The following is a 24,785-nucleotide window of genomic DNA, read 5'->3' as shown; positions in this document are numbered from 1 at the left end:
AGTTTAGAGGCTAGCCTCAACAATTTAACAAGACCCTGTCTTAAAATAAAAGAGTTAATAATGTAGCTCAGCAGTAGAGGACACCTGGGTTAAATCCCCAGTACTGCAAAAAAAAAAAAAAAAAAAAAAAGTTTTCATTTTAAGAACTCATTGCCTAACAAACCACTGTGGGCTTTTGGAATCTTTTTCCTGTAATCATTTGTTTCTGTTACTGAAATTTATCATTTATCTTTTCAATCAATATTGGACAAATTTTGAAACCATGAGAACTAAAGGAGAAATGTAAAAAAAGAAGAGACTCTTAAATGATTTTAAAAGTTTAGAGTGCAAGTGTCTTTCATTTTAAATGATACATATTGTTCTTGGAAGATTAAATGCATGTTATGGATCTACTCAATCCCCAACCCCCTTACTTTAGGTAAATCAATTCATATTTTCAGTATATAGTACCATAGCAATGTTATTTACTTTTTATTAAAAGTAAACCTAATATGTTAGAAATTTAGATACATGATTGTAGAGCTGTAACTGTTTGGATTTGCTTGACAAGGGTTTTGGTTGTTTGTTTGTTTGTTTTTCCTACCTGCCTGTGTCTTAGCAATCTAGAATTGGGAACTCTTCCAAATCGAACCTTCTCTTCCATTCTCTACTTTGTGTATTTTTAATTTAGTGGCAAATATTTCTATCCTTTTATGCTTCATATATCCTCACTACAATAGGGGTATACCACAGGTTTAAAGGAAGAATTTTTAAAATACACAAAGAAAAAGGCAAGGCACACCCCTTTTATAGGACATTAGCCTAGTTCACTGTTGCCAGATCTCTGGGATGCATTAGGAGAATCATACTTAGCTTATGACACAGATTAATAAAATTGAATCCATTTTTTTTAAAGGTGTCAGAAGTAAGTTAATTTTTTACAGCCTCATCTCTTGAGTCTTGTCATATTGCTTATGATGAAGAGGAGAAGGAAGCTTCCATTAAGTATTAATTAAACTGGAGGGAATGAAGAATATTGGGGAATATAAATCAAATATTTATACTATTTTTTAAATTTTAATTTGTATATATTTTAATTGTTCTTTCTCTCTACCTATTAAAGATTCCAGTGCTGAATATTCAAATGAAAATTTTTCCTGCGCTTTGTACTGTAGCAGGGACCATATTTTCCTGTACAAATTACTTCCGTGTAATCTTCACAGGTGGTGTTGGCAAAAATGGATCAACAATAGCAGTGAGTATATCTTAAGATTTCTGTTGATTTCCAAACTAGGACTTGGTTTTGTGGTCAATTTGTTTTTCATTTGAAGTATATAAAATCATTTGTTAATTTAGTATTTCTACTTAGCCTTAAGGAAAAGTGTCCAAAACTTCTCAGTTTTATATATACATACATACATTTATATGCTTATATATGCATGTTCTTGTGCGTGCACACACACACACATATTTTTAGAAAGTATGATCTGCTTTGTAAATAATAAGCCTAACCCATTCTTGCTGCTGCTTTTCATTAGCTCTTCCAATGTTCAGTTTATAGATATTGTTGGCTGTCAGGCACCATGGGATTATAGAAAGTTTGAGATGATCCATTTTATGATAGATCCATGTGGTATCTGATGAACATTGAATAGTACCCTTACCACTTCTCTTCACTCTGTACAGGGAACAAGTGTCCTTTCTCCTTTTCTCCATATTGGATCAGTGATTGCATTAGCTGTAATGATCTACAAGAAATCAGCAGTTCAGCTTTTTGAGAAGCATCCCTGTCTTTATATACTGACATTTGGTTTTGTATCAGCTAAAATCACAAATAAGCTTGTGGTAAGCACCTCAACTCTACTTGTTTTGTTTTTAACTTTCATCTTATTTTGGTTTTATGGTCCTTGTTTTTATTTTATAGCTTCCTAAACAGACTAGGGTTTACAATAAAAATCTTTTGAAATCATTATGGAAGCTATTTTTAGTCTTTCGTAACGCTGCAATTTGAGATTACCAGAAGTTCTTAGAACCCCTAGAACTTTTCACCATTTTATGCACTGTTATAATTTGGTTGTTCAGTTTATCTTCACTCTGTAGTATATTGTCTTCAATCTGGACACTCAAATTAAGGCTCTTTGGAGAATGCATTTGCAAGCTTAGTTTGACATGATATGTCCCTTTCCTTCTCACACATCAGATTATTGAGTTTTTAGTGTTGGAAATTCAACAACTATTGCTGAATAATTCTTGAAACTCTGTGTGAATACAACACTGATTTACCACATTGCTCCCAGTTGCTTTAATATGAAAATGCCTACATCATTAATTTTATTCTCTTCATAGGTTGCACACATGACGAAAAGTGAAATGCATTTGCATGATACAGCTTTCATAGGTCCAGCACTTTTGTTTCTGGACCAGTATTTTAACAGCTTTATTGATGAGTATATTGTACTTTGGATTGCCTTGGTAGGTATTCTCCTATCTTATTTCATGATTTGGTACTCCTTGTTTGTTTGTTTTTAATGAGCCAGTCCTAATTTATAGAATCATAGAATTATGAATGGGAATGCCAGAAATCCACAAATCATATATATAAGGCAGTGTGGAAGTTCCTTGTGACTTTGTATTTGAGTTTTTTGTTTGTTTGTTTTGCATTATTTTTATTAGTTCTTCCTACATTAGGACTCATAAATTCCAAATTTCTGACCATGTAAATCAGAAATTCAAACTATACCCTGTAGGCCCTCAACCTGTTTACCCAAGCCACAGCCATTCCTTTCTGTATTGTCTGTGGCTGCTTTCATGCTATAGTGGCAGAGTGGAAGAGTTTGGACAAAAGACAGAATTTAAAATATTTACTGTCTCTCTAAGAGTTTATTGATCTTTAGTGGAAAGGAAAAAGCATGGAGAAACTGAGTTACAAAATTATATAGAATTGATGGTGAATTTGAAGAGAGAAGAAAGATGCTACTCCTTTCCTTTGGGGGAAATGTAGAGATTACCTAAGCAGGTGCTGAGAATCTAACAGTCCCTTTTCTTTCCAGGTCTTCTCTTTCTTTGATTTGATCCGCTACTGTGTCAGTGTTTGCAATCAGATTGCGTCTCACCTGCACATACATGTCTTCAGAATCAAGGTCTCTACAGCTCATTCTAATCATCATTAATTAGTTGGTGTTATATAGGAAACTCATGTTTTCTGCAGGAAAGAATCTGAACATATTAAGAAGAATGGGGGTGAATAAGAACAAATATAATTTATAATCAATGTTATGTAACTTTTATTCTTTGTTACTGGTAACACTCCCTAACTATCCTGTGTGAGAATGGGAATTTCAAGTCCCATCCTGTAAATTGTACATGTCATCATACAGGGTTTGGCCCAAGAAAGCATGCAGGAAAAAATGCCATGTGTTTGTAATTATCCTGGCTTCAGAATAATATTGTCATGGGGAGCAGGTCCCCAGTGAAGGAAATTTCTAATGTAGAATATTTGCAGGCCAAAAGATGGTTGTTTTATAATTTTAACAAATTATCATCTTTTAGTAACACCCTTGTTTATGTCTTCTCAAGCTTTCTTTACTAAAGAGCTCAGCTTGTGACACAGATACATCCCACTAGCTTGTGAGGTGAAATGAGTGATAAAGACCTGGAATTTGGGTTGAAAGGTTTCCTATCTTCACATTGTTGAGGATGTAATTTTTTTATTGCTCAAGAAATGGTATCTCTTGTGGGCTTGGGAAATCCTATTAGCATGCAGAATAATGTGGTAACTTTGTCGATCCATTTTATTTTTTTAAATAAATAAATGATCTAAAAGCCAGCTTTTTCTCAAGTGTTATTCAATGGGGAGATAAACTAAGTTTAATGTCATTTTTTAAAATTTAAGGAAAATTTATTCCTGTTCTTTAATAAATAAGGAAATTTGGTCAGCTGTGTTGTCATACTGTGTCCCGTGACCGACCTATCTTATAGAAACTATTTAACTTATAAAAGATGAACAGTGTTCATCTTCCCTCTTGATGAGTTTGTTGTGTTATAGTTGTTCCCTTACCCTTGTGATTATGGGACATTTGGGAATCTTGAGTCCTTTCCCCTACATTTTCAGTAATTGCCTGGGTCTCTCTAAGGGGTCATTTTGCACTCTCCTTTTCTGGCACACTCCTTTTCCGTGTTTATACTACAATTTGAAATAGGAACTAAGTGTCCTTGTGAACCAGATCTATTTTCATTTGTATAGATGTTCAGTTGCTTGAATGAAGAGAGAGACAGCAGAAACATTTTAGGGTTAAAATAAACTATCTTATTATTGACTTTTATTTATACCTTGTTCCATAATCCAGAATAAGCAGTAGCTGCACTTCCTTCCCTGGCAGCCAGAACTGCACTTTGTTGCACTCTTCATGAGTCCATCAGTCCAGTGTAAATCTGGATTCGCAAGATGAGTTAAACCTTGAATTTCTTTCCTAAACCGTAATAGAAAATGAAATCTCTTCATTACCTTTGTTAGTAACTTCTCCAACATCTGGAATAGAGAAACACATATAGGAACGTGCTGGGACCCAGCAAAGTTTTGAAATCTAGGACAAAGCAGGAAAAAGGAAGATAACTCTTGTTCAACAGTTGCATCTGTTGTCTTCCGTTGATTATCACAACAGGCACAGCAGGCATTCATCACCTGGGAGGCATTAATCACCTGGCGAGCCTAACTGCCATACCAATGACACTCAGTATTGAGTTCCTTTAGAATGGAGACTAGAATCCATGTCTTCTGAATACTGGTTCAGTGTTTTCTCCTACACCACACTGGATTTTAGTGAGCTAAATCTGTAAATTAAGATGTTGAGGGCTAATTGAAATGTATATCCTAGAGTCTTTTTTCAGCATAAAGGGAATCTGAAAAGCACTCAGATGCAGTGTGTGCTTCAGCCCTAGATACCATTTTCATAACATCAAGGGTACATTTGTATAGTTCCACTGGTTCTGATTATTACGTTGATTTATCTAGTGGAGTACTAAAATCACCTGAAGCACCTTTTTAAAAAACATGTAGATTTCCAGATCTTATCTCTAAGGACGCGCTGGTAGATTTAGGATGGAGCCTCAGTATTCTCATGAGCTTCCCAGGATTCTGGTCCCTGCTCTGAAACCTTTTGAGGTACAACTAAGTTTAGGAACAGAGGCCATAAACTGCCTAAAAAGATGTTGTGATTCTTAGAAGCTGTGAAGAACAGCAACATAGTTGGCACGGTGTGGACAGTGGAACACCTGCAGTAGTGTCTCTGTGTTCTCCAGATCAATTTATATTGGCTTTAACTTCAATTTGGAAGCCCCCCTGACCCTTTTCAACCCTCCAAAACATTTGTATTCTTTATAAAATTCAGAGACTCTGAGGGCCACACTCAAACAAATAAAAGAGGTAGAATTTTTGAAAGACAAGATGCTTCTAAAAATGTTTCCCATCTCTTGCAATGTTTAAACAGAAGCTGTCAGTAGAGGTATAGAGGGAAGAGGGACTAAGTAACCACTAAACTCCTTAGACTCTTGCAGTTATGATTCTGTTTTCCCAAAAAGAAAAAATGTCAATACAGGGATCCCTCTACCTTTAGCCAAAGAATCAAACTGGGCTTCTCAGAACAACAAGCAGTTGGAAATGGGATATCTAAAACTGCAGGTAAAGTACTAGTCCAATCAGGGAGTGATGGGCAGGCAGATGTATTTATGGAAGCCAGGTAGTGACTTCTGTTGACTTGAGATTCTCCACTCAAGCTGCCCTGTACTCTCCTGCCCTGTGTCTGGCACTGCTGCTGCTTTTACCAGGATCTCTTATCCTTTTAGTAAGTGGAGTACTGCTTGACCCCTGTGACTCTATGACTCTAATCATAGCCCACCATGACCAAGGCCTCCTCTTCTAATCCAGTTTATTCTCACATGTATTATATTATACATTGACACACATGTAAACAATGAGATTCTCGCCTTTATTATCCTCATGTGTCCATAGACCTCTGTTTTTATGTGGAGGAGCTGAGCCTTTGGGCCACAACTTCTTTCAGCTCTGCGGAGGATTTCGTAGTGGTGGTTCCCTACAACACATGTACTACAGTTTCCCACTCTGTGTCACCTCTGCAAAAAAGGCAGCTTTGAGTCCAGTTCTGTGAGCTTGGGGTCTGAGCCCCCAAAAAGTCCCAAGGAAGCTCACACCTGTGATCCCAAATTCAGATACCAGTATGAAGCAGGACCTGGACACCAGGACTCTGGAGAAGGCCATGGGTTCTGGGAGCTGAGCTTTGCTGATCCCACCACTCTGGCAGGGGCCAAAGTCCAGAACTGGCTTGTAAGTCAAGTCATTCCTGTTCACCACGCTCTTATTTCACAGTCTTTTCCCTTGATTTCTTCTGTTTCTTCTGTTCTTCATATTCAAGTATTTTTTGTTGGAAATAGCCTGTAGGTTCAGATACAGAGGTTAGGCATCTAACATGATCAGGCAGACTGATGAACTCAGGAGTAAAATGAGAAATACCCTCTGTACCCCATACTACATACACCACAAACCAACTTTTACATAATATCAGCCAATGAGGCATTTTCTTAGGTTTTAGATTCCTTCCTTCCAAGCCTACTAATAAACTTTACAGCTCTTCTATGGGCCTCTAGAAAGAAATATTCTTTCACCCCCTCCTCTGTATCCTAAAGGTGACCTCTGTTTGAAATAAGGCTAGTGGGGGCTGTCACTGTACCTGCAGGAGGATTCTTGCTCTTCTCAGCTTCCTGGATGAAAAGGGAGAAGAGCTGTGTCTTCACAAACTTCTTCACAAATCGGCGGTTGGTCTTAGAGGACACAGCCTTACAGAAGGACCGTTCTTGGAAATGGCCTTGCCCGTTTGCCTCCCGTTTGATATAGGAAGCATAGTGACCCACAGTCTTGACAAAGAACTGCACAAAAGGGCCTGAAACATGTTCGTTGGTTTGTTCTGAAGCTGTCAGAGATATACAATGACCATCTTAGAGGGTGACAGAGGATAAAGTTACTCATCTCACCTCTAAGGACAACTTTCATTTCAGGCCAACAGTGTCTAGGGAAAGCAGGGGGACAGGAGTTCATGATACCAATTGATGGATGGAGACGAGAGCTCGGGTGTGGGTTCTCTGCCATTGCTTAGGAAAAATCTCATATTCCAACTTGCTTCAAGATCTAGGCCTCTGAGACTGGCCCAGGGCTGCTGAATGAGTATATTTTAGTTCTGAAGGGGAATAATTGCCCTCAAACTCCTTGAACAACCACAAAATAAGAGGACTTACTCAAGTCACTGATTCCCTGATCAAGAGAGACTAAGATATCCTCTTGAAGCTTTGGTGGCAGGATATCTTTTTCATCTCCAACCTGGAAGAGGATAGTCAGCTCAGAGTTCCAACAAAGAGGAGGTATGGAAGGAAGGAGGTAGCAGAAGACCATGAGGGGAGCATGAATTCCACACCCTTGCTCCACCCCCAAATAATCGCTCACGTAGAGAAACAACAGAGCTGTTTCTTCATCTTCAGTTTGGCTCAAAACATTAGCAGGGGCTCCCCTCCATTTCTGTAGTACTTGGTTTATATACATTACTCGAGGTATGAGCATTGATCACCTGGTAATGAAGTGGTCAGTGTCTATAGGACTTCCTCAAGAGCAAGGAGGTCTTAATACCAGGAGTTCTCACTCAAATGTTCGTCAAAATAGGGAAAACCCCATGAGGCTAGAGTGGCTGCATTGGTGGTGGGTCTGCAAGGACTCAGAACTCAGATGCTTACCGATAATAAGAAGGTTCCTTCACAAAGATTCACCAGCAAGACCTGAAAGAAACAGAATGGTTTTATTCCTTCACAAACCATAGGAGGACTTATCATCTGCATTTCTGACTCTGGCTATTAGATCTTTGGGCCTAGAGGACCACGAAATCAGCATCTCCAAATCTCATTTCCTGCCTGGCATTCTCCTTCCTTACCACTTTCCTCGAGAATCTGTTTCCTTCCTAGGGAAAGGGTGAGCATGTAGAAAGAGGTAAGGGAAAGAGCCCAGGTAGAAGGAGGTACGATATGGGGAAATCCTAGCCAGTAACTGCCTGAAATAAAACACTGATCATAGTAATTGCTCTTATTACAGAGCCTTTAGTACCTGGCATACATGATAAGCACTTTGCACATTTTCGCATTTAAACCTGGCAACAGTCTTGTGAAGCAGGTACTACTTCTATTTGCAAATAAGGAAACATCTAAAGAAGTTCAGTCGCTAGAGGTCATACTGCTGACAAATAGCAGGACCCTTTGAGAACCTAAACTGTGCTGTCCTTGGGATTACATTCCTCTCTCTACACTTGCCTTCCACTTGTCAGCCTAAGGACCAAAGTGGACATGTTTCCGTCTTTTAATGCTTGCAGCAACTTTATGTACAGTTGCCTGAGGTTCTATTTAAAAATAATAACAATCTAGGAGCTTTGAGCCTATCAGCAAAAAAAAAAAAAAAAAAAAAAAAAAAAAAAGACACAGCATGCAAGGAATGAGGAGACCATGTGCCTACAAACCACAGGTAAGTCAAGCACAGGGCTGGAATATGGGGGACCCTAGTTCCAGAACCAGCTCCATCTCAGCCTGAGGGGCCTACAATGGAGATGAGAAACTATAAACAGGCATGCTGCTGCCTGATTCCAACTAGAAGATCTATTAGATTCAGAGTATTTTAAAATAAATGGATTAGTTCCTGATATTTAAATTGGAATATTTTGCTTAAAATTTGGATTTGGGGCTCTTCCTAAAATGTCAGGCCCTCTAAATACTGATCCATGTTTTAAAGGGCAACATGCAGCTGCCTTTGGGCAGGATATGCAGTCACCAGTATACCAGCCCCAAATCCTGTGTTGGGCATTAGGGGCCTGTGCTGGGCCCCTCTTTTTAGTTTTTGACCTTGGTCTTAACAGGAGGGTGAAGGATCTTCCCTTCTTCCAAATATAAGAGAGGGACTGAAAAGTATACCAAAAAAACAGCCTGCACTGTAATTATCCATCATCAGGGGAGAAAAGCTGAACTAGTCCAGGCCTGAAACCACTTGTATACAAAGGCTCAGATGCCTTCAGCAGGAAAAGCTGTTCATTGGGGGGGGGGGGGGGTTGGAAGGAAAGGAAAGAGTATGTATGAAGAATTCTTTTTTGAAGTTGCTCCTAGAAGTTCTTTCAGTATTTGGGCACATTGGTGTCTATTGACTAACTCCTTCCCTAGAGCTATGTGGGGAGTTAGGGGATCCCCACACATACTCTGACCACATTGCCCTCCTCCTTCCACACCCTCTGCCCATTTCTCTGAGCAGATGCTGAGGAATGAAACAAGCCAAGGCTCTTGGCTAGCAGGAGCGGAGTCCATTGACTCTCGGATATCTTCCCTCTGGGTCATGAAGGGAGGAACTACAGCTTCCGAGGAGCTGGAGCTGCAGCGTCAGGAAGTTTCATAACTTCTAGGGTTGGGACAGTTTAAGTTTCATTGCCAAACACAGTGCTAATACTCTGTCCCAGTTAGTCACAAGGCTAAGGGTGGTTCAAAGGGCATGTGTACTCAGTCAGCAGTTCTGAGGAGGGTGGGAGAACTGGGGGAGAGAAGAAGGGAAATGCAGCCTGCTTCTCAGCTTCCCAGCAATGCTTTCTATGGATAGAGTGGTTTTATCTGTGCAGGGATCTGCTGCTGCCTGTGTGGCCTCAGCTCAGGGTTCTGTGCACCTTAGCTATCTCTTATGCAAAATGGGGGAAATCCTCCCACTAGGGCTGGCTTGGGGCCTGTTCAAGTAGCTTCCTTCTAGACTCCTCTCATCTGGGTAGCCCTCTCTCTGCATAGAGGGAGTCAGTAGTTAGCCAGGACAGTCATTCCCAAATAGTTCTTCTGCTTTCAGATAACAGTAACATGCCATCTTTGAAGTTATAACAGACAACTCAAAACAGGACATGTTTTCAGTTGATTTTCTAACTATTAGAGATTTATGTGATTAGTGTCCTTTTCCACAATTGAGCCCTCTGCCATGTCAGTGGCACTTCCAAAATATAAGAAGCTAAAAAAATAAAATGGGATTTGAATCTATATCCTCATAAACCAACTAAGCTCTGAGCCACTCAGAAAGATGGTGCTTGTTGTAGAAATTGGCATTCTCAAGACACATAGTTTGCAGGAAGGCTCATTTCCAAGGAATTTGAGTGAATTCCAGTGGGGTGTGTGTTGTATAGACCAGCTGGGATCATCCATTCCACTGAGAGATGGGACACCCCAGAGATTGCTCATTAGGGCCAGCTGGTACAGGACAGTCTCATGACCTCTGAATAAGCTACATGCTGCCTCTTAAACCCAAGAGAAATCCTTCAGGAGAAGACAGCCAACACTTAATAAGCATCAACTGTGTGGCAGGCACCGGACTAGAAGGTTTATACAGGATATTTCCCCCAGAATCCCTAGGAACTGAACACTTGTCCCCATTTTACAGAGTAAGTCACTTGCCCCAAATCATATAGCTGTAAGTAGCAGAACCGGGATCCAAATCCAGGTCTACCTGGCTCCAAATCACGTACTCTTCTGGCTGCAGCATACCTCTTCCATGGGGCTGTCCATAACTTCCTGCTGAAAGCGCATTTGTACTCCAACCATGAAGGGAGTGGGGCAACAGACGGTGGCCAGAAGGCTCTCGGGCACAACAGGGATGTAGGTGTGTGCCCAGCTGAAGGGGTACAGCAGCGCAGCAGCAGCATGGATGCACTGAGACAAGGTACTGGGATGGAGCACAGAGAAGAGAGTCAGAGAGGACCCTGCACCTCCGCCCTACACACCCTCTCGTTGCCCTGCACCCACAGCAGCTACTACAAGTCCTTCCTGCACCTGTGCAAAAAGGCAAGTCTGGGAGCCACACAGATCACAGAGCTTGTCACCACTTGTTGCCAGGAGAAGGGCAAAAACCAGGAGAGGTTCCCTCTCTGCACTAAGGAGCCACAGGCTCCACTAACCCAGGGTGGGGCATCTATTTGATCTTTCATTTCCCAATTAGTCATCTCATTACTGGTCCAAAATAAAAATGGCTCAGAAGCGGGGAGAGAAGAAGGGATGTCTTCATTCAAACAGAGAAGTGACAGAGCCACCAATGTGTACCGACAGCTGTGCTGAGGATGATGTAGATACCAGGAAGAGTAAGACACTGGGCCTGCTTTTAAGGAACTCACAGTGGAATAAAGAGACAAACTGTCCACCTGGGCCTCAGTGCAGAGCAAAGCCTTTTCTCCTTGTGTTTATAAACCTTCATCCCCCACCCTGACCTCACATGGCTCACCCTGGCCACTTGAGGGCATTGAAAGCTACCAGGTTGGTGCCCGAGTTAGCTTGGGAAATTCCTAGATTCCAGGAACCTCTGGCTCAGCAATTCCTACATGGAAAGTCCCACAGAGGTGGCTCCTCTAAGCTATGCAAGAAAGCATCCCTCATGTCATTCCTGCCCAAGCCCAGTCAGCCTTCTCCTCGCCCCCAGGCTCGCACACATGCACACTCTGGCTTCTACTTAGCAGCTTCCATGGCTCTTCATTCCTCCAGCCAAATTGCCCCAAAGCCAAAGCCAATAAAAACACAGATGCGGAAACCTTGTTTCAATTCTTGGTATCAAGCTAGCACTTCCTGAGTAAGAAAGGTTTGAGTCTCTGAGCGTGTAGCTACAACTCTGGCTGACTGGAAGTCCCCTCCCAGTGCGAGTCTCAGGAGCCTGAAAACTCCATATGGGAAGGAAGTGGGGAGTGGTGGTATCTCCCTGGAGAAGGTTCACTCCTTCCCCCTTCTCTTCCCAAACACTGATCTGAGGGGAAGACCAGAACCCCAGCCACAGCCACCACAGAAACTTCTTTCCACACAGACCTAGAAGTGGAAGAGCTTTTTGTTTGTTTGATATTTTTTTAGTTGTTGATGGACCCTGTATTTGTATGTGGTGCTGAGAATCAATCCCAGTGCCTCACACATGCTAGGCAAGCGCTCTACCACTGAGCCACTACCCCAGTCCTGGAAGAACTTTTTTTAAAGCAAAGATGATGTCTTTCCCACAAGGATTAAACTAAGACTAGTTCCTCTTTAGTCGTCACTGACCCATGACATTCATCTAGACCTCTGACCTCTGTTATTTCTCTAACATCCTTCTCTTCTTCCCTAAAAGTTAGAACAAGGGCTGTCAGCTCAGTGACATTGATCTGTTCCCCCACCCTCTGCCCAGATATAAATAGAAGGTTAAACCCTCCTATTTTATGATTTTTTTTTCTTCTCCATCTGTCACATGTCTCCCATGTACTTTTTAGACATGAAGCCTTTCGGAGGTAGAAATCAAGATGTGACCGTGCCCTGCTTTGACTACACACAGGGAAATCCTTAACTATAAACTTCTGAATAGCAGCTAATCCTCATCAATATGTCCCTGGCCTGGGGCTAGATGCTTATAATGTGAATATTTCCTTTCATTCTTTATACAACCCTGTGGGTAGGTACAATCATTTCCCATTCTACAGAAAAGAAGATCATGTCTTCAAGAAGTTAAGATGGGGACCTGGGGGGACCCTCATAGCTGCAGATGGAAAACAGGATTTGAAACTCATCTGCTGACTTCAATACCAATCCTTTCAACCACTACCCAATCCTGCAACCCATTAAGGTCAAGAACCATGTCTTGTTGGTATCTTCCCAATGCTTTTATCTGGCAAACAGTTGTCATACAATAAACGTTTGTTGAATGAGTGAATCAATGGGTAGATAGGCTTATCCTTCATAGCATCAGATGCCCTCCTGGACTATTCTCCACCCCTTCTCCTCACTCAGCCTTGCAAAGGCACCATCATGCCTGCATTCACCTTAACTGGACTTGCCTAGGCTGTCTCAGGAACAAGGACAGTTCAGTGTCCTGCTCAGAGCTAAATCAGGAAACTTCTTTAAGCCCAGGATATAACTGAGTTTGGAGACAGGGATGGGGAGTTGCAATAGATGTTTTTCTACATCTAAAATGAGGATTCAAGAACAGGAATCAGGAGAGTGGACACACAGATCCTACAGTCTGACTTCCTTTGAGAACCTCTAGTCTGTTCCCGTGGCCGAGGGATGCAGGCCATCCAGTGACTGAGCCCACCTGAGACCTTCTGCCAGGAAGATGATCTTTCTCTCCAACACCGCAGAGGCAAAGATCTGAATAATCTGTTCAAAACGAAGACAGTGCAACAGGGAACTAAAATCCACGTGTTCGAGGTGGGAGTCCAGGGGCCGGGTCAGTGAGATGTACTGTGGGAAAACCAGAGGGGAGGAGTCGTTACATTGCAAGATCCCTCAGACCCCAGAAAGCTGGGCTGCTACCAGCCCTACTCCATGCTTCCCACTGGAGAAATCTGATTCTGTCTCTTTGCCCCTATAAAAAACCCACAGGGGGGTTTGCTCTGCTCTAAGGATGGCATGACCTAATCTTCAACATGGCACATGAGGTCCTGCCTTGAGCATGCACTCCTCTCAACATACTTCACACCTGTCTACCTGTGTCTCAGGAGTAGACCATGCTCTCCCACCTGAAGCCCTTCACAGATTGGTCCTCCCTTGCCCCACATGGCTTTTACCTTCTATCAGGCCTTAGAGGTCCACCTTGACCACCAATTACTTCATCATCTTTTTCTCATGTAACGCCCTGGATTTTCTTTCTTTGAGATGATACACTTTTTAATTATATATTCATTGATAGTTTGCTTATTTAATGTCTGTCTTCCCTATCAGGCTCTTAGCTCCATCGCGGTAAGGGACCACATTCATTTTGGTCACCACTGGGTATGCAGAAAATAGTACATATTGGCACACAGAAATCATTGAGTACTTATTTTTCAAGTAAATGAACAATCCTAGATGCTTCCATATTCTTCCATGGGGAAGACAGAGTTCAGAGGGGCACATAGACCCTCCATGGCTCTGGACTAGAATTCCAGGGGTCAGACTAGAATTCTTTGAACACTGTCCCACTTGCTGGACTATTCAGTCTGTTTTGTGCCTTAGAACAACAGCATCCCCACGTACCATGGTGGGGGTGGACTCAGGGATGGAGATATGTGATCAGAAGCAGGCAGGTGGAGGCTACAGGTAAGAAAGAAATATAGGACAGACACACAGAATAAAAGGGAGGTGTTCTATGCAAGCAGCCCTTTGGGGACTGGGGACAAAGTCCTTTCTAGCACCAAAACCCTCAATCTACATGTTTTACTGATCTCAGTGGCTTGAACAATAACTAGGAGCTTTGGGGTATCATGTTGGAAGACTCAGCAAATGTGAGTTTGATTGTCAGCTCTGCCATTAATTCTAACCAAGTTCCAGTCCCTGCCTGGCTCAGTTTCTCTGTACGTTAACCTGGTGAGTAGAAGAACAGTAGTGAGAGGTGCCACAGAAGCCTACCCTCTCCAGCCAGGGGCCTTTCACCCATGTGCTAGCTCACCTCTGTGCCAGAGTCAGGGATGAAGCTCTTGAGGGTGACAGTTTTTCCAGGTGCAGGGAAGGCTGCCTCTCGGAGGCCCTGCATGAATGGGTAGATGACAGCCATGGAGATCTGATGCCTCTTTTCCACTTCATCCAGGATCTGCCACAAGAAAGGGCCACAAGAGACAAGACTCAGAGGGATGCCACTGATCATCCCGAGGCGCTCACGCTGCTTCAGGTTAGTCTCATGCACCTTCGAGGCCCCTCCACCATCTGGCTCTTTCCCTCCCTTGCTCTCAGGCTCAATCATCTGCTCTCTATCTTCTGAACAAGACCAGATATGTCCTAGCCTTCTTTTCATTCTCTCTACCAAGCCATATGCCTCCCTTCCCACACTAAAATAAAACGACAGGCCCCAGAAAGCCACGCCAGAGTACTCAGCATCCATGACAGCAGTGCCTGGAATGGATCCAGTGACCTCTTGAGTGTCACTCTGACCTCCAGTTCCAATGGAGACTCTCCAAAGTCAGGGTCAGGAACTGCTTCCAGCCCTCGGAACACTGCTCAGATGAAAGTTCCACCCAAGCAAAGCTGACGGAGGTCCTGCCCTGGTCCCCCGGGAGTCTTGCTGGGGCAGAGCACTAAGAAGCCCTTGACAGCCACTGAGACATGTCCACTCTGACGGCTCCTCTCCGATCCTGACTCAGTGTGCTGGGGCTCCAATCAATCCAGCAGCCCAAGACCTGGGCACCTCAAATTCTACCCTTAAAGGGGTTAGAGCAAGGCTTGGGGCCCCTACTATATGATGACTACCTTCCTATTCGTTCATAAAGAGACTTCTCATCACAGCCCAGGGGAGAGGAAGCTGAAGGACCATTAGATCCACTGGACAGAGGAGGTAACTGGAATTCAGGGCAGAAGACTCCTGAGGCTCTTCCCCTTATCCTGCTTCAACTGCTTTCTGACTTGACTAAAGTTGGAGCAGTGTTGCTCTCTCTGCAGGGGAGATAATCCTCCAGATTTTCCTAAAATCAAGTTAGGCCCAAGCCCCTCTCTGCTCCAGTGTCCCCAAATGTCCTTGATGAAGGCCAGGCTACGGGAAAGGAGGTCCACTCAGGACACAAGTTGCACAGGAAGCTCGAGAAGCCAGACCAAGCCCAGAAGCTGAACAGGCCTAACAGGCCCTGAGGAATCCTGTTCCATCCCTACCTTGGAGAACAAGCCGAAGCAGCCAATGCAGCTGATGATGCAGTACACTTTGGGAAGTCGAGGGCCGGGGCCGGCAGGCTGGAGAGGGACAAGAGGCATCTTCAGTGCTGCAGCCTTCCCACCTGGGGCTGAGGAGCTCAGGGCTGAGTGCTGGGGGTGGGGGTAAATGGGGACTTATGGGCTGGATGGAGAAAGGCCTGGCTAGGCAGTGGTTCCATTCATGGGGCAGGCAGCTGGGAGGTCAGAATGGTCACCAAGGTCAAAAGAAGATGGCCTTCAGGGAGCTGAGGTTCATAGACAAGCCCTGCTGCCTTCAGGGCCAACACAATCTGAAGATCAGCAAAGCGAGGGAGCAGGCACGTCTTAGAGATGAGGAAATGGCTAAGTAGGACAGCACTGTCAAGGTGCTTGTGGAGAATCATGGAGACCCAAAGAAGTGGACCTAGTTGTTCAAATTCCAGCCTCTGCAGGTCTGGATAAGAAGACAGGGAGAGGAGTCAAGTGGAGCCTCTCACAATGCACGGAGCTATTAAAAGCTAGGAAGAGCACAGACCAGAACCTGGCCAGCAAAGGTATCACAGGTGAGAAAGAAGGATTGCAATGTCCTCCTTCTCATGGGGCTGCAGAAGGGACATTAGCATAATAGCAAGTTCTGGGCTGAGTCCCTACAACCACCACTGCAGGGAGCCTGAGCTTTTGCAAGTGAAGCTTGAGCAAGCCCAGCTGTGGAGCTGAGCAGGCTGCAGATAGGAGGGGGCAGTTCTGAGCGACACAGACCAAGAGGCGCCTGCAGTATCCAATCTTTCTGCTGCCGTCCACATTGGTCAGGACAAAGGAGAAAGTCTCCCTGCAAAAGAGCAAACAAGACTTGGTTTGCATTACTCACTAGATTCTAAAAGGAGGTCAAAAGGGAGCTGATGAATAATCATGTTAGTAATAACCCCAGTAATTTATTAAACGCTTATTGGTGTCAAGCCCTAAATGCATCACCTCATCGGATCCTCAAAGAAATCTTTTGAGGTAGGTTCGATTATTATTTCCACTTTAAAGATGAAGGACTGAGGCTCTGAGAGGGTGAGAGGATATTGCTTGCTTGCTTTACTTATTTTTGGTACTGGGGTGTGAACCCAGGGCACTTTACCACAGAGTCACATCCCCGGTTCTTTTTATTTTTTTTATTTTCAGACAGGGTCTTGCTAGTTTGCTGAGGCTGACTGTAAATTTGCAATCCTCCTGCCTCAGACTCCTCCCCAGGTCCCTGAGATTACAGGCCTGTACCACCACACCCCACCTGTAAAGGTATGTATTGAAGGCAGACTCGTAAGTGGTAAAGCCAAATTCAAACCCAGGGAGTCAACTTCCAGGGCTGATGTCATAAGGGTCTTTGCTATGTTGCCTTCATAGAGGCCACAGGCCTCCTGCCCAGTCCAGTTTCCACCAGTAGCAGAGTCAAATACAATTATTGCTCCTGGGACATCTGAGAATTCCAGCCATCTTTGGACAGAGGTAGAACCACAGCTAGATGCTTGGCCTTAAGGGCCCTCAGGCAAGAGGTTTATACATGAATCAACTCCACCCCGTGGCAGGAAATCCGGCATGCACACCAGGGGAGGGGACCACAGGAGACACACGTGGCCCACACTTGCCCCTTCTTTCCCAATCTGATACTCCAGGGTGGAGCAGTTACCTGGGATACTCAGTGAGTGGTGCCCACTCATTCCCATCTGGGAAGCAGAACAAGGGGATGGCTTTGAGAAGCCGCTCCTCCTCCTCCTGCTGCCCTCGAAGCAGATTCTCCCGCTGTAAGAAAAAGAAAGGAAGGGATTGTGAGGGCAGGAAGGATAGCAGGCTTTTGAGGCTTTAAAGCTATCTCGGAATATGCTTTTCCACATAGGGGGTCAAAGGGCACCTCTGTCTGAATTCTGGGTCTAGCAAGAGAGGTCCTTCTGGGCCCCATTGACGTGAACGTGGGTTGGACTTTAGTGTCTTGAGGATCTACATAGTTAAGGAGCAGATCAGGGGCCACACTGCATACTGAAAAGCCCTGAGCTGACCCAGCCCCTGGGAGGGTGATGTCAGAGAGATACCACATCAGAAAAGAGAAGCGGCCAACTCAGTCGCTGCACCTGCTAACGAGAGGGGTTAACCAGAAAGATGCCCTATTTCACCTCTTGCCCAAGTGCAGCATCAGACAAGAAGGAACCTGAAGCTTGGGCTGCGGTGCAGTCCCCGGCCTACCCACTAACTCTGTGCTGCCCTGCCCTCTCCTTCCCACAGAGCAGGAGGGGACTCCTTCTAGAAGGCATGGCAGAAGGTAAGCTTCCCTATGGAGAAAGGTGACTGAGGATGGAATCTGGGCAAACTCTGAGGTCCCAAAAGGGGCAAGAGCTCTAGTCTAGCTTCCCCTCTAGGGAGCCTCAGCCTCAAAGAAGCAGCAGACCTAGATTCTCTGGGTGATAACAGAAAACTAGGGCTGGGCTAAGAAGGAAATAAAAGCAGCACACCCAGAGCTCCAGTCCCGGCAGGGAGGGGGGAAGAGTGGAACCCCCATTCTCGGCCCCCAGCCCCTCCTTCAGTCCTTACCTTGGGAAACTGGTAGGTGATGGTGGGTTCATAGTCGTCTCCTGAGCGCTTTTTTTTAAGAGAAACCACCAGAAGATATTCAAAGAAATGCTGCCCCCCAGCAAAGCTGGGCAGAGAGTTCTCTTGAGTCCTTTCTGGTTCGTTTACAGCTTCCCCTAGATTGTCCCGGGGAGATCCTGAAACCAAGACAGTGCCGTCAGTTCAGGATCTCTTTGATCCATTCTGTGGAGTCTGTGAGAATGTGGGCAAGCTGCAGGGCTCCAGGCTGCCCTGCCCATGCTGAGACACCTGAGCCTGGCCAGCACTGCCGGTCAGCAAACAAAACCAAAGCCAAGTGGGCAGTTTCCACACACGCCCTGGGAGGCTTAAAACTGGGATAAGCCAAGAGAAGGAGAGAAACCACTGAGGCAGAAGCTGAGGAAATATACTAGACAGGCTCATAGAGCCCCTATCCCCTGGGGAACCACAGAGTCTCTGCCTACCGGAGGAGTCCAGGAACAGCATGCCTTGAGTGAACTTGTTCTACATGAGCAGGACAGGCCCAAGGGGCATATGACTGTGATCACACCAACCGCCACAGAGGGCACAATCAGCTCTGCAAAACTGCAGGGAAAACCTCATGGCCCAGCCACATGGGGGGACACGTGGAGGTCAACATATGAAGGAAAAAGAGGAAGGAGCACTTCAAGAAAGGAACAGTCCCATTTAAAAGGGTTCTCCTGATAAAATAGGAAGTGGACAAGCCAGTCCTGACCTGCTCGGTGTCGGAGTCGAGGCAGTCGATTTCGGAAGCGCCTGAGTGCTCGGCCGACCGCTCGTCCTTCCATCTCCCTGGGCCTTCAGGACATGGAGTGGGCTCCCCTTTCCCCCAGCACAGGCTGGCTACAGAGAGGCCACTGCTTTGGTCTCCAGCCACAACTCTCTAAAGAGGAGCCACACGCTAGCTTCCAAAGAGGGGAGAACAGTTCCCATCCTGTGCACCCAGTGGTTGAACAAGAAAGATGTCACGGGACCCAGGAGGCAGCTGAACGTGGGCATGAGAGCGGCAGCATCCTGGCACTGCAACGCAGCTCCAGGCTCCTCCCAAAAGCCCCAGGGTGTGGTGAAAGAAAAGGTCATGAGCAAACACCTCCAAGGACCGGCTGCTTCTGGGCTGAGGGCTTGTAACTCTGGACTGCAGACTTCACAACGAGTTTATTTACAACCTCACCGCCCTGAGGAACGCCTGATAGCATCAGACCGTGGATCCTGGAACCTCGCCAGTCTCAGGACAGGGATCTTACATCCCCATAGCTTTGGTTGCTCACCTTTCACTTCTCAACATGGTCAACAGCAGCTGAAAGCTCCTACGAGGTTACCTGCTACAAACTTCAAGGACTTCAGGACCTCAAATGAGATCACAGAACCAAGCATTCCCTGATCAAGGTAGACTTGGCCTAATAATGATCTATTGATGAATTCTTCTAGCAGGAGAGGGAGTCCTAGAAACTAATATGGACCACAGCCTCCTCTCCTGATTATGAAGTAGAGAACAAAGTCCACCCCTGAGTTGGGAATTCTTGCTATTTCTGGAATAACCCCCTGCAACACATCCTGTGCAAAGGCAGAGAGTTCTCTCACTAGGACTATTCCAGGGCTCTAGCAAATTCCCTCTTTCCAAATAGGAACCACTGACTCAGGAAATTGTCTCCAGCCTAAAGTAGGGGACTGGTTGCATCAGCAGCCTAAAGGTCACTTAGTGGCAGTGGAAAGCATCTGGGTGATCTCCACTCCACCCCATTCCTGCTTAGCCTGTCTCCCTGTGGGGGCAGGCCAACAGGCTGAACTGCTGGCCCACGGCTGGATCTGAAGAACAAGGAAGAGGGAAAAACTAGCAGTAAACCATCTAGGCTTCTCACAGACACCCTTGAATAAGGAAATGCACACGATAAGAAGGAAGAACTTTTTGTCAGGAAATTGCCTCAGAGAAGAAAGAGACTGGAGGCCGAGGGGTTCCGTGTCAGGGTCAGCCACTCCTGCGGAGAACAAGCAGCCTTCTGGGAGAGAGTGGGGTTCTGGGGTAGGAGAGGTGGCTGCCTTGCTGCTAAGAGCTGTCAGCTGGGCTTTTGTGGCCATGATTCCTGGGGAAATCCCAATCCCAGTAAATAAGGATATTACAAATGTTATAATTGGCGAGAAGCATGAACCAGAACTCAGAGACTTTGCCACACCTTTACCTACATACCACCTGCACAGACTTGTTGAATAATCCTTACTGCCTATTTGAGGAACAAGCAACTTCCTGATATAGGTGAGGAAACTGAGGCATGAAGTAATTCAGAGGCTATTTAAAATTAACAGGATCTGCTGAAGGTGGGGATTATGAAAGCTCCAGGTCCGGGTTCCTGCCTTCCACTGCCAATAAGCAACACAGCAAAAAACCCACAGAGGTTTGCAAAGGGCTCTGAGATCCAGAATCTTCTCGCTGATCATTCCTGAACCTCAGGAAATCATGCCCTTTCCTAAATCCTTCGGGCAGCATTTTAAGCCTGCTTCCTCTTGCTTTATCAGGAGACCAAAGGAACAGCGAAAAATCAAAAATCCTTGACAAAAAAACATAACTAGACTTTTTGACTGAGGCGCAAGAAATCTAACAAAAACCTGCTTTCTCCCTCCCCAGTTTCAAAAGGGGTCATCAAAAGAAGAGAAAAGCCTGACAGAAAACTAGCATCCATCACAAACGTTTCCTGTAAAGCATTTCATGTAATCCCAGTGCCCCAGAAAGGGATTATCATCCTGGGTTTTAGTTGATGAGGGACTCACCCTTTCTAGGGAAGTCAGGACTAGTTACACTTTTTCCTCCACCAGGAAGCCCCTCCCACAACCATAGGACTGAAGTCCCAGAACCCTTTAGAATAGAGGTGAGGGGATTTTCTGACCGCAGTCTGAAAAGCTGAACTTTTCTCTTTGAACTGAGCTGTTTTCCACCCAGGACCGCTAACAACACTCCTCCTCACTATGGCAATTCACACACACACACACACACACACCCCCTCCTAATATGCAAATACCTACGCACCAGGCACCAGAAAAACACAAGAGGAAAGGGAAAATCCCCAGGAAGGTGGATTGTCCCGTGTAGAAGCCAAAGAAGACACACTCCTGACCTGACAGGTGCTGAACTTCAGGACAGATAATAGAGACTGATTATCTTCCGGTTCCTAAACAGCCAGGAAGTTCTTCCCAACAATCACCAGATCTATGTTGGAGTGAGTGGGTGGGGGCCAGAGGAAAGTCTCATGTGGGCTACAAAAGGCAGACTCCATCCATTGGGCTGACTTCCCAGGTCAGTGCTCTCCAGAGAAGAAAGGTCTCACCCTGCATTCTGTTCCAGTCACTGTCCAGCTTCTGACCTCTCCCTCAGGGTGCAAGCTGGAATAGATACTGGAGAGAACAGCAAGGATGCTGGGGAAAAGCACCGGGTGTCAGAATGGATGGGAAAAGGACACAGCCACTGTAATTCAGAGAAGGAGGCTTTGACCTCATCCTGGGGTCTCTCCAACTCTGGGACTGGGAGCAGGAAAGAAGCTCACTGGGCTGTCCATTTGTCAATGTTGGAAGGAGTGGGCGGTCTGGGAGTGACCCCTGCTGGTCCCCCCTTCCCGTGTTTGTTTCTCCTCAAAAAAGGAAACTTAAGGTTAAAAAAAAAAATCTAAACGGTTATGGCTACTCAGCAGTAGGACTGGCTAGTCAAGCAGCAATAAACCTTTGTTGAATGAATGAATAACCTAGTGATATCCTAATTACCTTCCCTCCAAAGCCCAACCCTCTTCTGAGAAGAAAAGAAAGAAAACTAACATGGACTACTAACGTCATCCCCACCAACTGGATGAGGGGAATTAGTCCCATCTCAGTGATGGGATGGAGTGTCCCACATCTCTGGGTCACTCAGGAAGCAGCTAAGCAGGCTTCAGCTCAGTTCTGCCCACCCGCCGCTAGTCTGCGGGGCACCTGGGCGCCCCTGAGTGGGATAGGTTCGTGGTCACCGGGCAGGGCCGTTTTCGTGGCCGGCTGTCTTGGCAGGGTCAGGGGCAGCTGGTTCCCAGGAACTGGGCAAAGGCTACGGGCGGGCGTGGGGCTGCGAGGCGGGGCGCAGCTGCCAGCCGACGTGGGACTGAGGCGGCGCTTCGAGGGGACACCGCAGCCCGGGCGCTTCAGGCACACTGCGGTTGCACCACAAGTTTCCTGAATAAAAGGACACGTGGCCCCGGGGCCCCACAACGGTTTCCTTCGGCTGGTCGCCGGCTGGTCGCCTCCTCCTCGCCCCGGTGGACCTGGCCGCTTGGCTGACTCCGCCCCCGCCCCCACCTAACCCTTTTCACCGCTACCTGCGCTGTCCCCGGCTCACATGACCCCTAATCCCGTCCAATCGCCCTGTCTTTCCGAGTCCCGCCCAACTGCTCCCGGATCTCGACCCTCGCGTCGTCCTTCCCGGGTCCCCAACTCCCGCCACCCTCTAGGACCGGTTCCCGGGCCCCCGCTCGGTCCCCCACCCTCGCCCCGACGCGCCCTGGCCAGCACTAACCCCCGTGGCCGCGCTTCAGTCTCAAGCTGGCTCGAAGGCGGCGGCCGAGCCCATCCATGGCCCCTCGAGTGCCCGGGCGCCCGCTCCCAGGTCCGCGCCGGCCCCGCCCCCCAATCCTTGACCTCCGCGGGCCCGACACTTTCACTTTCATGCGGGGGGTGGGCCGCGGGGACCGGCCTGGGGCGGGGCGGCGCACCTTCCGGGCTCCGGCCCAACCCCCCGGCGCACCTGGGCGGGACGCGCTTCTCTGGGCCCTTGGCAGGGCAGTGTGGGGTGACAGAGGGCGCTCGACGCGCGTCCGGGAGGGGCGGTGCCACCTCGCTTCCACCCCGCAAGGAAGCTCGACTTTCCGAGCCCCGCAGTCCCCGAACGCATGGGGTCCCGGCTAAAGGCACCCCCACCTCCAGGACGAGGGCTGGAAGGTGCAGCTCCCAGATGGCACCAACCTAACCCCAGAAGGGGGCGGAATTTTCAGAGCCCTCCCACCTTTTCAACCCCTGCACCCCTCTCCTTGCAACTGCTTTGGCCTCTGGCCATTTCTCTTGCCACATTCTGCATATCACCCTGGAGGCTCTTGGAGAGTTGGTTTAGGGGCCTGACCCTGCCTTCCATCCAGTCTCCTTCTCCAGATGGACAAGATGACGGTCCTACCTGCCCTACCGGAAAGATGTAAAACTCAGGGAATGGAAAGCTTTTTGTAAGCTGTTATGTGATACAAATTTAAGAGACACTGTCATCATCATTGCAACTATCTCCACTCCTCCTCTAATCCCAAATCCCATGGCAGCCTTGCAGTTTCTCCTCCCTTTTCTCACTGTCACTGACTTCCAAATATGCCAAGACTTCAAATTCTAGTGACCAACCATGACAGCTTGATAAGCGCCACTTGTTCCTGGGGGATCTGCCTTGGCTCCCACTCCCTCCCAGGACACGCATCTGTAGGGGTGGGAAGTGCAGAGCCCATCTGAAGTTTCTCTGTTCACCACTCAGCTTCCAGAGTGGGTCTCAGAGGGAAGAAGAGACTTTGGCAGAAGTATGTCTGGGATCCATGGGATGGCCCCCCGCCCAGACCCACATCCCCCTTTCCTCTCTTTCAAGGTGACCCTCCAGTCACAGATGAGGGGAGAGCAGAAGTTGGGAAGCCAGCCCTAGTATTAAACTGTCTACTCTTAGCCTAGAGACTCTAAAAGTTGCCTTTACTTTGGGCGTAGGCAATTTTGCACTTAATTACACAGTCCGTTTCTGTTCCCTATTCTCTGGGTTCCTGCACGCAAGGACACAGCTCTTCCCCCAAGTACATTCTCTAGGCTAGACCTTTGTCTTGGATGTCTCTGTCAACGCAGGAGTTGCTTGTGATAAAGTTGCCCCATTGGTCAACTTTATTGTACTTTAATCTTCCCAACCAAACTACTTTTTTTTCCTTAAAAACAGATAAAGAAAAGTGCAAGAGTGCACCGAGAAGACAAGGCAAGCATGTCCATGAAAACCTTATTTGAAATAGCCTTAGCCTGGAAAAACCTCACATGTCCCTCAACAGTAAAATGGATGAATTGTGGTATATTCAAACAATGGAGTACTGTATAGTAATTAAAATGAATAAACCACCACTGTGCATACTAACATGGCTATATTGTACAAATATAAGGAGCAAAAGAAGCCAAACACCAAAGAGTACAGGATGTAAGATTCTATTTATGTAAAGTTTAACACGGGCAAAACTAGTGTATGGTCAAGATGGTGTTATGTTTAAGAAGGAAGAAGGAAGTAATGAAGTTTACTATGGGCTTCAGAGTGTGGTCACGTACATTTTTAACCTGGTGGTAGATATATAAGTGTACTCACTAAGTATTTTTTCTCTGCATTGTACACTCTAGCACTTCTCTATATGTCTCTATATGAGACTTTCTCCCCAATTTTTTAAAGTATTCATTAATTAGGACATTAGGGGGACTTGAATAACAACAGTGAAATGGAGGTGGAA

At 46.1% G+C, this 24,785-nt stretch overlaps 2 protein-coding genes across 5 annotated transcripts in view; one reads left to right on the top strand and one right to left on the bottom strand.

Moving 5' to 3' along the window:
- CEPT1 (choline/ethanolamine phosphotransferase 1) overlaps positions 1 to 3,805 on the top strand; it is a 38,558-nt gene extending 34,753 nt beyond the window's left edge. For all 3 annotated transcript variants that reach the window (XM_081305284.1, XM_081305285.1, XM_081305286.1), the window contains exons 6-9: positions 1,103 to 1,234; positions 1,666 to 1,824; positions 2,326 to 2,451; positions 3,030 to 3,805. In XM_081305284.1, the coding sequence (XP_081161410.1) occupies positions 1,103 to 1,234; positions 1,666 to 1,824; positions 2,326 to 2,451; positions 3,030 to 3,149 (537 nt within the window). In that variant the 3' untranslated portion in view covers positions 3,150 to 3,805. The remainder of the gene's footprint in view (positions 1 to 1,102; positions 1,235 to 1,665; positions 1,825 to 2,325; positions 2,452 to 3,029) is intronic.
- Positions 3,806 to 5,967: 2,162 nt separating this feature from the next.
- On the bottom strand, positions 5,968 to 23,221 carry DENND2D (DENN domain containing 2D). 2 transcript variants are annotated; one of them, XM_081308748.1, is made up of 12 exons: positions 22,805 to 23,221; positions 18,241 to 18,416; positions 17,345 to 17,457; positions 16,435 to 16,504; positions 15,658 to 15,735; positions 14,468 to 14,608; positions 13,133 to 13,281; positions 10,582 to 10,759; positions 7,774 to 7,815; positions 7,285 to 7,366; positions 6,723 to 6,962; positions 5,968 to 6,427 (listed from the first exon to the last, which is right to left on the bottom strand). In XM_081308748.1, the coding sequence occupies exons 1-12, from the start codon at positions 22,953 to 22,955 to the stop codon at positions 6,351 to 6,353; spliced, it is 1,497 nt and encodes a 498-aa protein (XP_081164874.1). In that variant the 5' UTR covers positions 22,956 to 23,221; the 3' UTR covers positions 5,968 to 6,350. The 2 variants fall into 2 exon arrangements, with proteins under 2 accessions (XP_081164874.1, XP_081164875.1); XM_081308749.1 differs by lacking the exon at positions 22,805 to 23,221 and adding an exon at positions 18,995 to 19,371.
- Positions 23,222 to 24,785: the final 1,564 nt, after the last annotated feature.

Source organism: Spermophilus citellus (assembly GCF_964194105.1).
Source record: "Spermophilus citellus genome assembly, chromosome: 9".
In the NCBI taxonomy this organism is placed as follows: Eukaryota; Metazoa; Chordata; class Mammalia; order Rodentia; family Sciuridae; genus Spermophilus; species Spermophilus citellus.
The sequence above is the reverse complement of the archived record's forward strand: the minus strand, read 5'-3'. Positions and strand labels throughout refer to the sequence as shown.